Source organism: Equus quagga, unplaced genomic scaffold (assembly GCF_021613505.1).
Source record: "Equus quagga isolate Etosha38 unplaced genomic scaffold, UCLA_HA_Equagga_1.0 203_RagTag, whole genome shotgun sequence".
Classification (NCBI taxonomy): domain Eukaryota; kingdom Metazoa; phylum Chordata; class Mammalia; order Perissodactyla; family Equidae; genus Equus; species Equus quagga.
Genome location: NW_025798627.1, coordinates 3,471,007 through 3,485,387, shown reverse-complemented (window position 1 = coordinate 3,485,387; position 14,381 = coordinate 3,471,007). Strand labels below are relative to the sequence as shown.

Below are 14,381 nucleotides of genomic sequence, written 5' to 3'. Positions count from 1 at the left end.
TCTTGAGTCACAGGTAGGTCCATTTCACCTGACTCACCTATGTGGTAGAGACCAATCCAGTCACTGGGGTCCACCTCCTCTTTGATGTCCCAGAAGATAATGAGGTTCTGGGCCTGCCCCAGCGTGTACTCGTACATGCTGGCAGTCAAGCTGGAGCGGCTCTCAGAAGTCACCAGGTCCGTGTCGCTGTTGGCCCGCTGTAGGGTCATGTTCTCGGGCATGGAGCTCTGGGCGGCCAGGCTCTGGAGGTTCTCTGGGCTCAGTGTGTACCGCATCTGGGGATTTCGACGCCGCACAAAAAGCAGGTGCTCCCTGGCTGAGCTAGCCATCCCGTCTGCCTCTCTGAGGTTGGCTTCCTACAAAGCTGCAAGAGACAGACAGGCGCAAAGCATTAGCGCTACAACGGGAGGAATCAGGTTTAAGCTTCCCAGATATAAAGCCTTGAGGAGCATTTATTAAAGCCTGACCATATCATAATCTTCTGCTGTCAAAACCTATTATTCTACTGTCAACTGATGATGTCAGAAACAATTTCTATAGACTGAGGTCACACGACGGCAAAGACCATCACACACCTGTGGCCCTCAATTTCACTCGGCACAACTTCTCCTAGCAATTAAGGAGAAGGGGATTTCTCTACCATCCATTTTAGGTCTCTTCATTACCAGACACCCCACCTTCAGAAATGGCATCCTCTTCTCCTTCACCCCACATATGTATTTATTTCCTGCTGCAACTAAATTTTAAAATAGCAGGACACAAAATTTTGACACATGCTAAACATACTTAAAATATACCATTGAGAACAAGTTCACTTGCTCAATTTCCTTAGCATAGGAACCTAACTCTTGAAAAAAACTTTACTGTCTTTTTCAAAAGCTTGCTCAAATATCATCTCCTCACTTAAACACAGTGGCCATCATATTTAAACCTGCAGCACCCCAGCTTTCCCCATCTCTCCTTTCTTGCTGTATTTTTCTCAATAGCAATTATTATGATCTGATGTACCGCACAGTACCATGTACTTATTTGTTTGGTTATTGTGTACTTCCCCCAACAAGAATGTAAGCTTGAAGAGAGGACAGTCTCTTCAATAAATGGTGTTGGGAAAACCAGACAGCCATATGCAAAAGAATGAAACTGGACGACGTCTTATACCGTATACAGAAAGCAACTCAAAATGGATTAAAGACTTGAAACTAAGCACTAAAACCATAAAACTTCTAGAAGAAAACATAGGAGGCAAGCTCCTGGACATCAGTTGTGGGGATGAATTTTTGGACTTAACATCAAAAGCACAGGCAACAAAGGCAAGTAAGCAATGAGACTACATCAAACTAAAAAGCTTCTGCACAGCAAAGGAAACCATCAACACAAATGAAAAGGCAACCTACTGAATGGAAGAAAATATTTGCAAAATCATATGTCTGATAAGTGGTTAATATCCAAAATATAAAATATAAAGAACTCAAACAATTCAATAGCAAAAAAGAAACAATCCAGTTAAAAAATGGGCAGAGGAACTGAGTAAATACTTTGCCAAAGAAGACATACAAATGGCCATCAGGTACATGAGAAGGTGCTCAAGATCACTAATCATCAAGAAAATCAAATCAAAACCACAGTGAGATATCACCTCATATCTGTTAGGATGGCTATTATCAATAAGACAAGAGATAAGTGTTGGAGAGGATGTGGAGAAAAGAGGATTCTTGCGCACTGTTGGTGGGAACGTAAATTGGTATAGCCACTATGGAAAACAGTATAGATCTTCCTCAAAAAGCGAAAAATAAAACTACCATATGATCCAGCAATCTCATTTATGGGTATATATCCAAAGGAAGTGAAAACAGGATCTCAAAGAGATATCTGCACTTCCATGTTCATTTCAGCATTATTCACAATAGCCAAGATATGGAAACAACCAAGTGTCCATTAATGGATGAATGGATAAAGAAGATTTATTATATATATACAATGGAATATTATCTAGCCATGAGAAAGAAGGAAATCCTACTATTTGCGACAATATAAATGGACCTTGAGGGCAATTATGCTAAGTGAAATAAGTCAGACAGAGAAAGACAAACACTGCATTGTATCATTTATATGTAGAATCTTAAAAAAAGTCAAACTCTTAGAAACAGAGCAGAAGTGTAGCATAGAGAGTAGAGTGTATTTGTCAATTATACCTAAATAAAATTGAAAGGGAAAAAAAAAGAATGTAAGCTTCACAAGGGCAGGGATTTTCATCTGTTTTGTTCACTATTTTATCCCCAGTGTCTGCAACAGTACACAGTACACAGTAGGTATTCATAAATATTTGTTAAATGAACAGTGAGCATTTTTCTCCTAGATACTTCTTAAGCTCCTAGGGGCACGGCTTACACCTTGTGTCCCTTTTCTGGGGCTGCCCCTCGCCATCTCTGATTTTCTGGCCAGTCCACACTATTTCTACCATCTGGACCCACGATAAGCTATTTCCTTTGGCTCCACTAGGCCTCCATCTAAAGAAACAGGGCTTTTCCTGTTGGAACACAGATACAGTCCCATTTTGGCTCACTGAGAGTCTAGCCCTAAAATATCCATTTTTCTCTCCACTGCCAGATTCTGACAGAGATTCTTTCTAAGACCTGGGCACTGTAATCTAGTGCATTTGAGGTTCTATCTGCCAGTGCCTTTCCTGTCTGCCCATGGATTCACACCACCTCACCCGGATCCTATTGGCTCTGCACAGAATGAATCTAGCTCTCCTCTATATTACCCATTTCGGAACTACATAATTCAGCAGTTTATAAATTTATGAATTTAACATTTACTCTGCATCCCTCGCACGTGCTGGCCTCTTTGATACACCATGTTTCATTTAAAGGCCACCCCTACAAAGATGTCCTGCAAAGTCAGCATGAGCTTCCACTAAAAAAAGAAAAACAAAAAACTAGTCTTAGTGCAATAGTTACATTACAACTAAAAACCTTGGATACTGAGTCTCAGGGAAGAAAACAGGTGAATTCCCTAATTTCTCCAATCCCCCAAACCATTTCATAAACACTTTGAGTGAAGAGGACCCAAATTCTGCCATTGCTGGGGTAATGGTACTAGTAAATGTATTTATTCAATTAATTTGTCATAAAGTTGATCTCCTATTTTTAGCACTATCCCTTGAATTAAAATAACTTGGATTGGCGGGCTAGACACCCTATGTGAAAAGGACAAAAATAAAATGAACAGAGAAACTGATATTCTTCATAAACTTAACAGTTCTTTTCCTGATGTGGTATATAGTAATTCTGACACAATATAACCCATAACCATTGCACAACCTCACACTCATGAAGCCTAAAATACAGGTCAACTTGTAATCTGAGGGTTTCATGACATGTTCATTTCAGTGGGTTTCAACAGGCCGTTCTTTCTTTGTAAATGCAGAGTGAGGAAAGCACCACATCAGCTTCAAGGAGCACTATAAATAATTAACTGCTAACACGTTGCAGTCAGACAGCAAATGCAGGCTGTCTATCACTGAACCACATCCCCGAGAGAAAGGAAGAGGCCAGAACCTTCATACCTTAAAGTCACAACAGAAGAACTACAGAAAATTACTTGGCTCCAGAAAAAAAGAAAAAAACATGTAAGTACACCAACACTGTTGTTTTAAAATGACCTCTATTTAATCAGGGAGACAGGTTAGCACAGTGGAGAGAGAATAAGCCCAGAGCCTGATTTCTGGGTTTCAGTCATGTCTCTACATTAAATTGCTCTGTGGTCTCAGATAATTTGTTTTAACTTTCTGTGCTTCCATCTTCCCACTTGTACAGTAAGGACATAATGACACCTGCCTCATAGGATACCGGAGAGAACTGAATAATTGTACAGGTAAAGCATTTAGAACAGGGCCTGATATACAGTAATAATCAATCAAGTTGTTATTAATACTATGATGTGACTGCAGCCTACTTTAATTCTAGTCCCTTCATCCCCCAGCCATTGGGAGAGTAGGCTGTCAGCATCCTCAATTATTCAAGGCCACAGCCCCAAAAATAGGGGGAAAAAAAGAGCCTTGTAGGCACTGAGGGACTCAACTACTCTGAAATGTGAGCCTTGACCCCATAATCCTGACAAGAGCCATTTTCTGGTCCTCAATCCAGAGATACAGGTGGAAATTTGACTTTCTCACCAGTATTGGGTTCATTCATTCATTCCTTCCTTCAACAAAATTTTACGGAGCACCTCCCACGTGAAAGGCATTAAGGATACAACAGAGCAAAAGACAAAGGCCCAGCTCTTGGGAACCCTGCATTTTTACAAGAAGAGATATGTAATAGATGGATCCAAAAGCTGAGTAAATAATATATTTACTTTTAGTGGAAAAGAAAATACAAGCTAGAAAAGTGTGAATTTGCTAGTTTAATTGAACCATGCAAAATCGTATGAAGCATCTACCGGTACATACCTAGCATAAAGCCTCAAAGGAGGCTAAACAGGAAAAAGAGTGAGGTTTTCTTTCAAATTCTTTCTTTTCTTTTCCGAAAGCATGTAACATGGCCCTTACCCTCCAGGAACGTCGGATTTTTGGAGAGAAGACCAAATATTCACATACAAAAGAATTTAATCTGGTATCAATGACACTTCATCTCTATGTACAATGTGTCCTAACAAATACATGACAGAGGTAATAAATGCTTGTGGGGCATCAGGAAGTGATAGCAATATACTATTTATAAAGTGTTCAAACATTTCCACAGCACTTTCCCGTGTATTTTCTCAAGTGAGACCCCAGAATATTGTGAATTAAATTTGAGCGCTATCACCATTATCTGTTTTCAGATGAGGAAACTGAGGATCTGTGAAGCAGAAGGTTGTCCGAAGGAGAGAGAAAATACTTTGTGGCAGAGGTTACATATCTGAGGTGAGTCTTAAAGGATTAGAAGAAAGAAAAAAAATGTACGAAGTGCACCCAGCCTCAATGTATTCATCTATTAAATGCAAGTAACTTTAATGTACCATGCAAGACTGTTGTAAGGATTAGAAAAATCACATGCAAAAGTGACCAATAAAAAGCAACTATTGTTATTTTAGTAAGCAAACAACATAATTACTGAATTAATTAATGCATTATTTGGTTTGGAATAGCTCTCCATGCCTAAGAGTCTGGGGACAGAAACACTAGGACCTGGAAGACAGTTAAGAGAAATCAAATGCTAAAGACCACCTTTATACACAAAAAAACCACCATCAGTTCTGCCTAGTGCTGGTGACCCTGTGCTTAGGAAAGAAGGAGAACACAGTCCATGGGTCTCTGGCTTCCCTATTTGACATGGCTCCTGGCTCCCAGAGCCCAGAAATCAGCTACATTAGGATACACAGGTCTTTGAATTATGGCTTAGGAACTCAACGACAGATCTTAAAGAATTATTTCTACATAAAAAATTAATTCTAACTTCCAAATAACCCACTGGTAAAAGAACTCTTAGAGCCCACCACCCACAAGCCAGTAACTGTACATAGTGAGACATGAGATTAGAGAAAATAAGAGAGGATTTAGAGCACCTTGGGCACAGAGTGTGAAGTGATTCAGCTGGAACCTCTCCAACAGTGATGCGCAGGGAGCCATTCAGGGTCTCGAGCAGAGGCGTCAAAATACTAAATTTAAGTATGGGAAATTTAATCGGAGAGGTTATGCAGGGCCGATTGTAAGAGGAAGAAAACAGGGTGGGAAACCAGTTAGGAGCTAACAGATTAGTTAAGGCCTGGGGCCCTGAGTGCCCAAGAATGGATTTTAGTAACACAAAAAGGAAGAGGATCAACAGGAATAGTTCAAAGAAAGAGCACAAAGACTTGGCAGCAGATTGAATATAGGGGATAAAAGTGAGGAAAGCATTAGGACTAAATTCTGACTTCTCAATCAAGTGACAATAGAACCCCAGAAACACTGACAGGGCTGAGAAAATCAATATCATTCTGGGTGAGTTTAAAGTAAATGCAATATATCCAAGTAACTATGTCCCAAAGACTGTTGTGAGGGTGAGCTCGAATTGCTGGTTATTATGAGGACAGAGGTAAAACAAATATTCAAATACAAGTTTCTGCTTAATAATAGCCTTAGTGTTGATTAATTACAATTGAAGACGCTAATGTATCTCTAAAAGGCTTAGCTCAAGGTTTAAAAGCCTCATTCAGATGTCATACTTTACATAAGTTAGATCAATGCAAAAGAAATAAAACCAGAATGCTTAGATGACAATGAGGGACTATCACCAAATCTGCTTTGGAAAACTTCATTTTTCCCCTATAGGAAAAGTAATGTATCTTTTAGAGTTCACATTTCGATTGTAAATAAGATCCAACACCATGCAAAAATTAATTTGCAAAGCTGCAAAAAGATGAGGAAAATCAAACGACTCTAAATTTTACAGTTAAAATTTAATTTATAACGACATTATTCAATGCAATGTTCTCATATGGGAAAATTCATGCTACTCAAACAACAGGGAATGGCTGCTTTACACTTTCTCCCACTGAAATCTAAGAATTCTTGATCTGTTTCTTGGTTTCACACCTATGCCTTCTGCAATAAGAAAGATAAATTTTCTTCAGAAAATTATCCATGTTCTTATGAGCAGCTTTAGAAGACAAAGCTGATGGTTAGGGGAACTGATTAGAACCCACCATCTTTATTAACTAGAAAGCTGGTCCTTTAAAGCTCCTTAGATAATTCTTCCCATGGTGAGCCTCTGCCTGTATGTCTACTTCCCAACGGACACAACCTAACATGACGTAGCACTCTTTAAAAGAAACCTCCCTCTTCTAATTATGATTAGTTCTGCACTATGCTGCTCTCTCAGATGACAGACATCTGCTTAAGGAACAACTGAAAACAAATCACTTTTCTTCCAGAGGTCAAGAGAGAAGTAACTACTAAGTAAATTTCAAAACACCTTAGTATACAACTTCATTTCCAAAAGCAGGAAATTTTGTTTAGAAGATACAGGGAGTAGCAGATGACAAACACATTAACCAAGCGTTTGATACCAGTTCAACACAAGGTTGATATGAGGGACGCCATACTGTAGAAAAGAAACCCCATAGTAACTTTGAATGACCTCTGACTGACTAACCCAGCTGGACATGCACCCGCCAGGAGATGGACCTGCTCCGTAGATCTTATGACCCCTGCTTGTGATGCACCTCCCAGCTGCAATAAGGCAATAACTTTCTTCTGTTGAGTTCCTCAGTAATGTGATGACACCCAGACAGAGCGTCTATGCTGACAGCGGTCATCAATGACAATTTAAAGATCTGGTGTGGCGACCCCCAGTCTGTAACACCAGAGGGTCAACATTCCCAATCCCCTCCTCTAGAACCCACTGGCCTGTATGACTGCTTCAAGATTCTGCACCCCTCCTTAAGATGGTTCTTTAGGATGCTGGTCCACCATCTTCTGATTTGCTAGCTTATCACTTAATAAAATGCCCTTTCTCTGCCCCCATCTTGCCTCTTGACGATTGGCTTTTGTCTTGTGGCAAGCAGATGGTGCCCTTTTGCATGGTAACAGGTTTTTATTTAAAATACTTTTGCTAAAGAACCTGGAGGCGAATGTCAATTTACTAAACCTCACCTAAGGGGCAAGTACTGAAAGCATGCATTGTCAAAAAATTTTTACAGACTAGAAATGCACCCTAGGATTTTCACTTGCTAGAGTGGATATTAAATCCGATAAGAATAACCAGCATCCTTGTTTAACCTTTCAAATTCCAAAAAAATACCCACCTACACACACTTGCTCAATTATACTATGCTTCAAACTCCATGTGTGTTTTACTATATAAATGAGGAAAACAAAGGGGGAAAAAACTATATTTATGGTCAAGACTCCACAAGGCCGGTCAGCATTGAGATGAAGAAAGCCATCACCAAATTCTTGACTAAAGATCCCTCCTCAGTGGATTTCCACTGTGTCTACTGCTAAGAGAGAGCATTCATAAGTCATCACTCAGGGTTTGTCATACACAATCACAACCCAATGCTTAGCCTACTCGGCCGGAGCATGACAATAAAATGACTAAGACGACCAGAAAAGTCCCTCCTATACACCCTGCCAGGAAAAGCTCCATGACTTCACAGAGAGTCTGGGGCGATGAGCTGCCCCTCACTCCCTCTTCCCAGATGGAAAAGTTATCAGAAAATGAAATCTTTCCTCCAGGCTGCCGCCTTTAGGAAAAGGCTCTTCTCCCCGCAATTTTATTAAATGATACGTTAGGATCCACAACATAAAAACAGTCCACCTTTAAACTTGGAAAAGGGATATATACAAATAGAAAGAAATAATTTTAAGTTCCAAAAGTTGTTAATTTTAAAGACTGAGTCCAACAGTGTTTTCAAGATGCTGATTTAGCTTTAAATCACTGAATATGCAAATAGATAAAGAAGAGGAAATAATTAAGATTTGATTTAACTCTTTTTAGTTCTTTAAATAAGGTTTTTAACTCAATTATTTAAACTTTTCTTTGTAGATGTGGATAAGTCACAAAAGAAAAAACTGAAGTCATTAATAATTACATATTGGAAAACAAATTAAAACAAAAATAAGATATAATTTGTTATCCATTAAAATGTCAACTTTGAAAAATAACAGTCCTCAGAAGTGACTGTGCGTGAGGCCGCGACCCACACGCCGCTGACAGGGCAGCTCTCTACACGGCTGGCTGGCACCTGGACATGCTCACACCCCCCTTGACTCAGTGATCCGTCTCTAGGGCTCTACCTAAGGAAAGGAGCAGAGAAACTGGCAAAGATTTATGAAAAAGATACTCATCACAACATTATTCATAATAGAAAGCAGTCTGAAAGCAAATAAATTTCCAACAATGAAGGAATAGTTCAATTATGGTGTATTTACATTGTAAAATACTATGGAGCCATTAAAAGCATATTTTTAACATTTGGCATGGGAACCTGTTCACCATGATAAAATGTTAAGTATAATCAAATAATGTTATATACACAATATAATTAAATTGTGTTTATAAACACATACAGAAAAAAAGATTTTTTTCAATAGTTATAGATAGCGGGATTACAAATAATTTTCTTTTCCTCTCTTTTTGTATTTTTTTAGATTTTCTACAAATAGCATATATAATCAGAAAAAATATATACTAAAGTATATACCTTTGATATGAAAGGATATTTCCAACTATCTATCGCAATAAACAGTCATCCCTGAGGGCACATTAGTTAGTTGCAAGGAAGAGAAATCCTCTCTGATAAACTAAAACAGAAAGGAGCTTCACTGAAAAGATGCAGGGTAGCTCATAAAATAAAACAAAGAGGAAAAATAATGAGTCAAAGCTGCTCTTGGTTACTAGCAGCCACCAGGATCTATCCACCCAGACATTTGCCCTCTCTCCATCGTGTTGCTCAGGACTGAGTCCTGGGAGAGAGAATCCTATGGGTCTACGCAGAAGAAGAAAAGGCATGCAGGCCAGCAATTCCACTCAGACTGAAGGAGGTAGGGGAAAAGAGAGTCCTCAAAAAGAAGGAAGTGAGTTGGTACCAGAAGAAAAGGAAATGAATACTGGACAAAAACAAAGGAAAAAGAAAAAACTCACTGAAAAAATGGCAGACTCTGAAATATGTAATGAGAGAAGAACATAGGACAGCATGTGTGGGAGGAACGATGGCCACATCTTTACTCATTTATCTCAGTAGCTGATGGTAGACTATGCTGAGTTGAGTCTCTTACTGGAATGATATCCATTGGCATAGATATCGATTTTTTTAAACACTGATCTATACTTTTTAAATGCTATTAAATTAAGAAGAGTAAAACTTAATTTCTAGAATCAATTTTAAATATCACGCCAGATTAGGAAAATGGAAAACAAAACTTCATATATTTGCAATAGCTTGTAAAATTCTAACCTATGTTTCAGTAAACACAGATGAAGTTCCATGGTCGATCCAAGTGTTAAAAAAAAAAGAAAAACTCTCTGCTTTTATATCAAACATTGCTGGTGGTTTGCTTGTCTATTAATAAATATTGATGGTTTCTGTGAGGGTAGTGGAATCAATTCATTTTAGAGTCATTTCTTTTGAAAGATATTAAACTTTTATTCCCTGTACCTCCTTGGGGAGTAAGATGGTTTTTTCTTTTGCATGGAACACATGCCAAAACATTATCTTCAGCTAAAGCTGCAGATAATTACCAATTGTTGGTAAATGGAATTCAGATATTTAAGAATTCTGCATTATTTTGTGGTGACTGGAGCACATTTGTGTGGGAAAGTCTTCCTTGCAAAACAAACCACAGAACATGCGCCCCTAGTTACTGACTGTCAAAAGCTGCTAGAAAAGACAACCAACTCTATTTAAACACAATTGTTTATTCCATAAAACACCAGAGGCCATAACTATAAGCACTAGTAATTGTGGCAGGTACTCTATACCCCACAGAACACACTTTTTTTAAGCCTTAACGCTCCTCTCTTCCAATGCCCACTGCCACGACAGTACGAACCCAAGTTCATGTCATATCACATCTAAACCATCACTTCTTAACAGGCCTTTCTGAGCCTCGTATTTTCCCCCAGACAGTCAATCCATCTATTCCCTCCCTGCAGCACTTTTTCAATGACAACACTTCCAATTAAGTAAATAACATAATTAAAGGGCCATGATGGGAGCAAACCACGGGGCAGGGCTGGGACCAAGCTGAGGTCGGGTGAGCAGGCCAGGCCTCTCACAGGCAGTGGCATTTAGCTGATTACGCTGGGACCTGAAGTGAGCAGGTGGGGGCAGAGGTGGGGATGGCATGGATTTGACTGGTGGCTCCTGGGGTCAGGGTGGAGAGCAGAGCGTGGATTTTTGAGTCGCTTTCTTTCTACTTGCTTAAATAGCCCCAAAGTTCCATACAAACTTTCTCCAATGCAAACATCCATTCTGCTACCCATAAAAATGCTTAGCGTACCCAGCATTGCCCATGCCATTCATTCTCTCCACCTACTCCAGATTCAGGGCCCAGGGACCACTCTCTTCTGGAAGAACACCCAGCCAGAAGGCAACATTCCTACCACTGAATTCCAGCGGCCTTCTGCGTATCATTCATGTCACCTGCACCTCACAATGCCTCGTCGTCTAATCATGAAGATTCATGTCTTCTCTTGCCAGACTAGAAACTCTTTGAGGACAATTACTGTTTCCCTTACATGTTACATCCTCCACAAAACAGTAAACGTTTAGTAAATATTTTTCAGATGAATGAATGGATGGGGTTAACTGCTCCAAAGAGAAAAGAAGCATGGAAAAGGACCAAACCCACAAGATGAATACATGCTGACTTTCTTTAGAATTAGCCAGCCATCCAAAAAGGACTGACTGAGTAAAGTGCCAGCTCTGTGTGCAAAACACAAGATAAGGCCTTTGCTATAGTCTAGAAAGAAAAGCAAGTCAACCGACATGAAAGAAATGGAGGACAACTGCCTTCCATGCTACAAGGTCTAAGGGCAGAAGTCAGTGAGCTTGCTGGGGGGGACGACCACAGGGACTACAGCCTTTAAGAGAAGCCTGCTGGAGAAATGGAACCGGGTGCTGAAAGACAGAAGAGGCCCTTGGAATATGGCATGAATTCTACGCCAAAGAAAGAGTCTTATTAAAAAGTGAGGAAAGATAGGAATGAGCTTTCACTGCCTTCGCCTGGTCCAAACCACGATCACGTGTCCTCCAAACAAATAACTGCCTCCTTCCTGCTTTCATCCTTGGCTTCTTGCCATCTATTCTCAACACAGCAACTAGAGTGATTCTGTTCAAATGTATAAGTCAGGTTATTTGTTGTCTACCCAAACTCTCCAGTGGCCCTCATTTCACTCAGAGTAAAAGCCAAAACATTTACAATGGTCTACGAGGACCCACATGATCTGATCCCCTGTCCTCTCTGATCTCATCTACCACTACAGCCATCCATGCTTATGCTGCCCTAGTCCCACAGCTGTTCCTAGAAGGCACCGGCCACACTACCACAGGGCCTTTGCATCTGCTGTTTCTTCTGCCTCAGCTCTTCTCTTCAATATCCACATGACTCACTCTGCTGCCTCTTCACATTTTTACCAAATGCTACCCTCTCACTGGGACCCTCCCTGACCACTGTATGTAAAATTTCAACTGCCCCAACCCTACCTACCCTTTTCCCTGCTTTATTTTTCCTCCATAGCACTCACATCCACACAGTATAGTGTATCAGTGTCACTCTAGTATCTCTCCCCACTAGAATGTACCCTTCATGCAGAGTTGGAATGACAGACAGACGTCCCCTCTAAGTTGACAACCATATTTAGATGGTTTTCTCGGCAGAGCACCCAGAACAATGTCCCCTTCAATTAAATGATCCATTATTATCTTTAACTTTACAAGTGATTTGCCTCTGCAGTAAGATTTCTAACGGAAGGAATTTCACTGGAACAGTGCAGCGGTTGTGGGCAGAAGTTGCAAACATATGGACTAAATTCCAAGGTCTGAGATTACCAGCCACTGCTGACCATGATTACAGAGGTTAAGAAAAGGCGCATGAAAGCAGAAAAAGGGCCAAGGGACGGAATCCACCAATAAGGAATGATCATGTTGATGTGGATTAAGGCTGCCCCAGCTAGAGAAGCCCAAGGTGACCTGGCCTACATGCCAAACTATATGACCCAGTCGACTTTTTTTTATGGTATGAATTAGGACCGCCCCAGGGAGAGAAGCCCAGGGCATCCTCACCTACGTGCCGATCTATATGGCCAGATTCGTATCTAAAGTTATATGACCGCACAATAACCAGACCCCATCTGCACTGAAATCATTTAATGACTTTTTACATCATCTTTTCTTTTCTCCAGTAAAAATAAGTCACGTACCCATGCCTTATAAAATTAGCCCTAACCCTCAACTCAGGGCAGCAGCAGGAGCTCTGACTGCCTGTGGGTCCTGTCCCCACGCACCAGCTCTGCCTGCCCATGGGTCCTGTCCCCATGCCAGCGGGGGCAGCAGCAGCTGCTCTGCCTGCCCATGGGCCCTGTCCCCATGCCAGTGGGGGCAGCAGAAGTGGCGGCAGCAGAAGCTCTGACTGGCCATGGGTCCTGTCCCCATGCTATTCCACACTATTCTCTAAATAAAAGAGCACTACTGCCAGATCTTGAGAGTCTAAGAAATCTTTCTTTCGACTCCTCGGCTCACCGATCCCGCATCAATGTCAGGGAGGGGAGTCACCCATCAGTCATGATCAGAGGGCCACCCCTGCCTGGCTGTCATTCAAACCATCCTTCTCCAGTGCCTCCAATGGGTGAGGCTCACTGGGTCCAACGTATAACAAACAGAACAGACTTCATTCTCAAGGAACTTATAGTCTTAAGTCTAGAAGAAGAATGAACTTAAAATAAGAACTAATAAATCACCCAATTCAAGAGATTCCCAGCGGTATGGAGAATCATCTGGAAGAACCAACAGTCAAACAAACATCAATATGCTGCATGTGGATAAGGAAACAGTTCTGTTCAGTATCATGATCCTGCTTATTGATACCAAGTTCAAGTTTAAATCAAGTATTACAATAAAAAAATGTTTTAATGGGGCCGGCCTGGTGGCGCAGTGGTTAAGTTCGCACGTTCCGCTTCAGCGGCCCAGGGTTTGCCGGTTTGGATTCCGGGTGTGGACATGGCACCGCTTGGCAAGCCATGCTGTGGCAGGTGTCCCACATATAAAGCAGAGGAAGATAGGCATGGATGTTAGCTCAGGACCAGTCTTCCTCAGCAAAAAGAGAAGGGTTGGCAGCAGATGTTAGCTCAGGGCTAATCTTCCTCAGAAAGTAAAAATAAATTTAAAAAAAGATCATTCTTAAAAAAAAAAAAGTGTTTTAAGCCTTTCCCAAAAGGAATACCTGCATTTTCACAGCACTATAGTTTTCAAGTATTTTTTGAGGAAGAAGAGATCCTTTTTATCTCGGTATTCATTATCCAGCTCCTCTCTACTAAGGAGCTGAAGAAGAAAGCAAAACATCATAAAACAACGAAGTGAAGACTTTTAAAATGAGTCCCCATTCAACCACATCTCACACTCACTGAGAGAGTTGATGCCTGCCAGTCACATCTCTGACTGTTAGTCACTCACTGAATTTCAGATGTTTCAACAATCAACTGAGTTCAAAGAGAAAGTGCATGAACTAGGAAGATTCAGGAATTCATAAAAGTCAATGAAAGATTTTGAAGACCTAGTTGAATCACATGCAAAAGCACTGACTGATAAGGATCTGGCAATGTCAGAATAGCTGACAACTGCAGGAGAATAGATGAAGAGTAATCTGAATATCAGAGGATCAAAGAGAAGCCTTGTGGAAGTGATAGCGCCCTGAA

The 14,381-nt window shown here is 40.6% G+C and overlaps 1 protein-coding gene across 1 annotated transcript in view; it reads right to left on the bottom strand.

Annotated features, from left to right (window-relative positions):
* The window catches only part of LOC124233480 (E3 ubiquitin-protein ligase HECW2), a 218,417-nt gene extending 218,053 nt beyond the window's left edge, over nucleotides 1-364 (bottom strand). The window contains exon 1 of the mRNA XM_046650597.1: nucleotides 38-364. Within this exon, the coding sequence (XP_046506553.1) occupies nucleotides 38-329 (292 nt within the window). The 5' untranslated portion in view covers nucleotides 330-364. The remainder of the gene's footprint in view (nucleotides 1-37) is intronic.
* Between the last annotated feature and the right edge of the window lie 14,017 nt (nucleotides 365-14,381).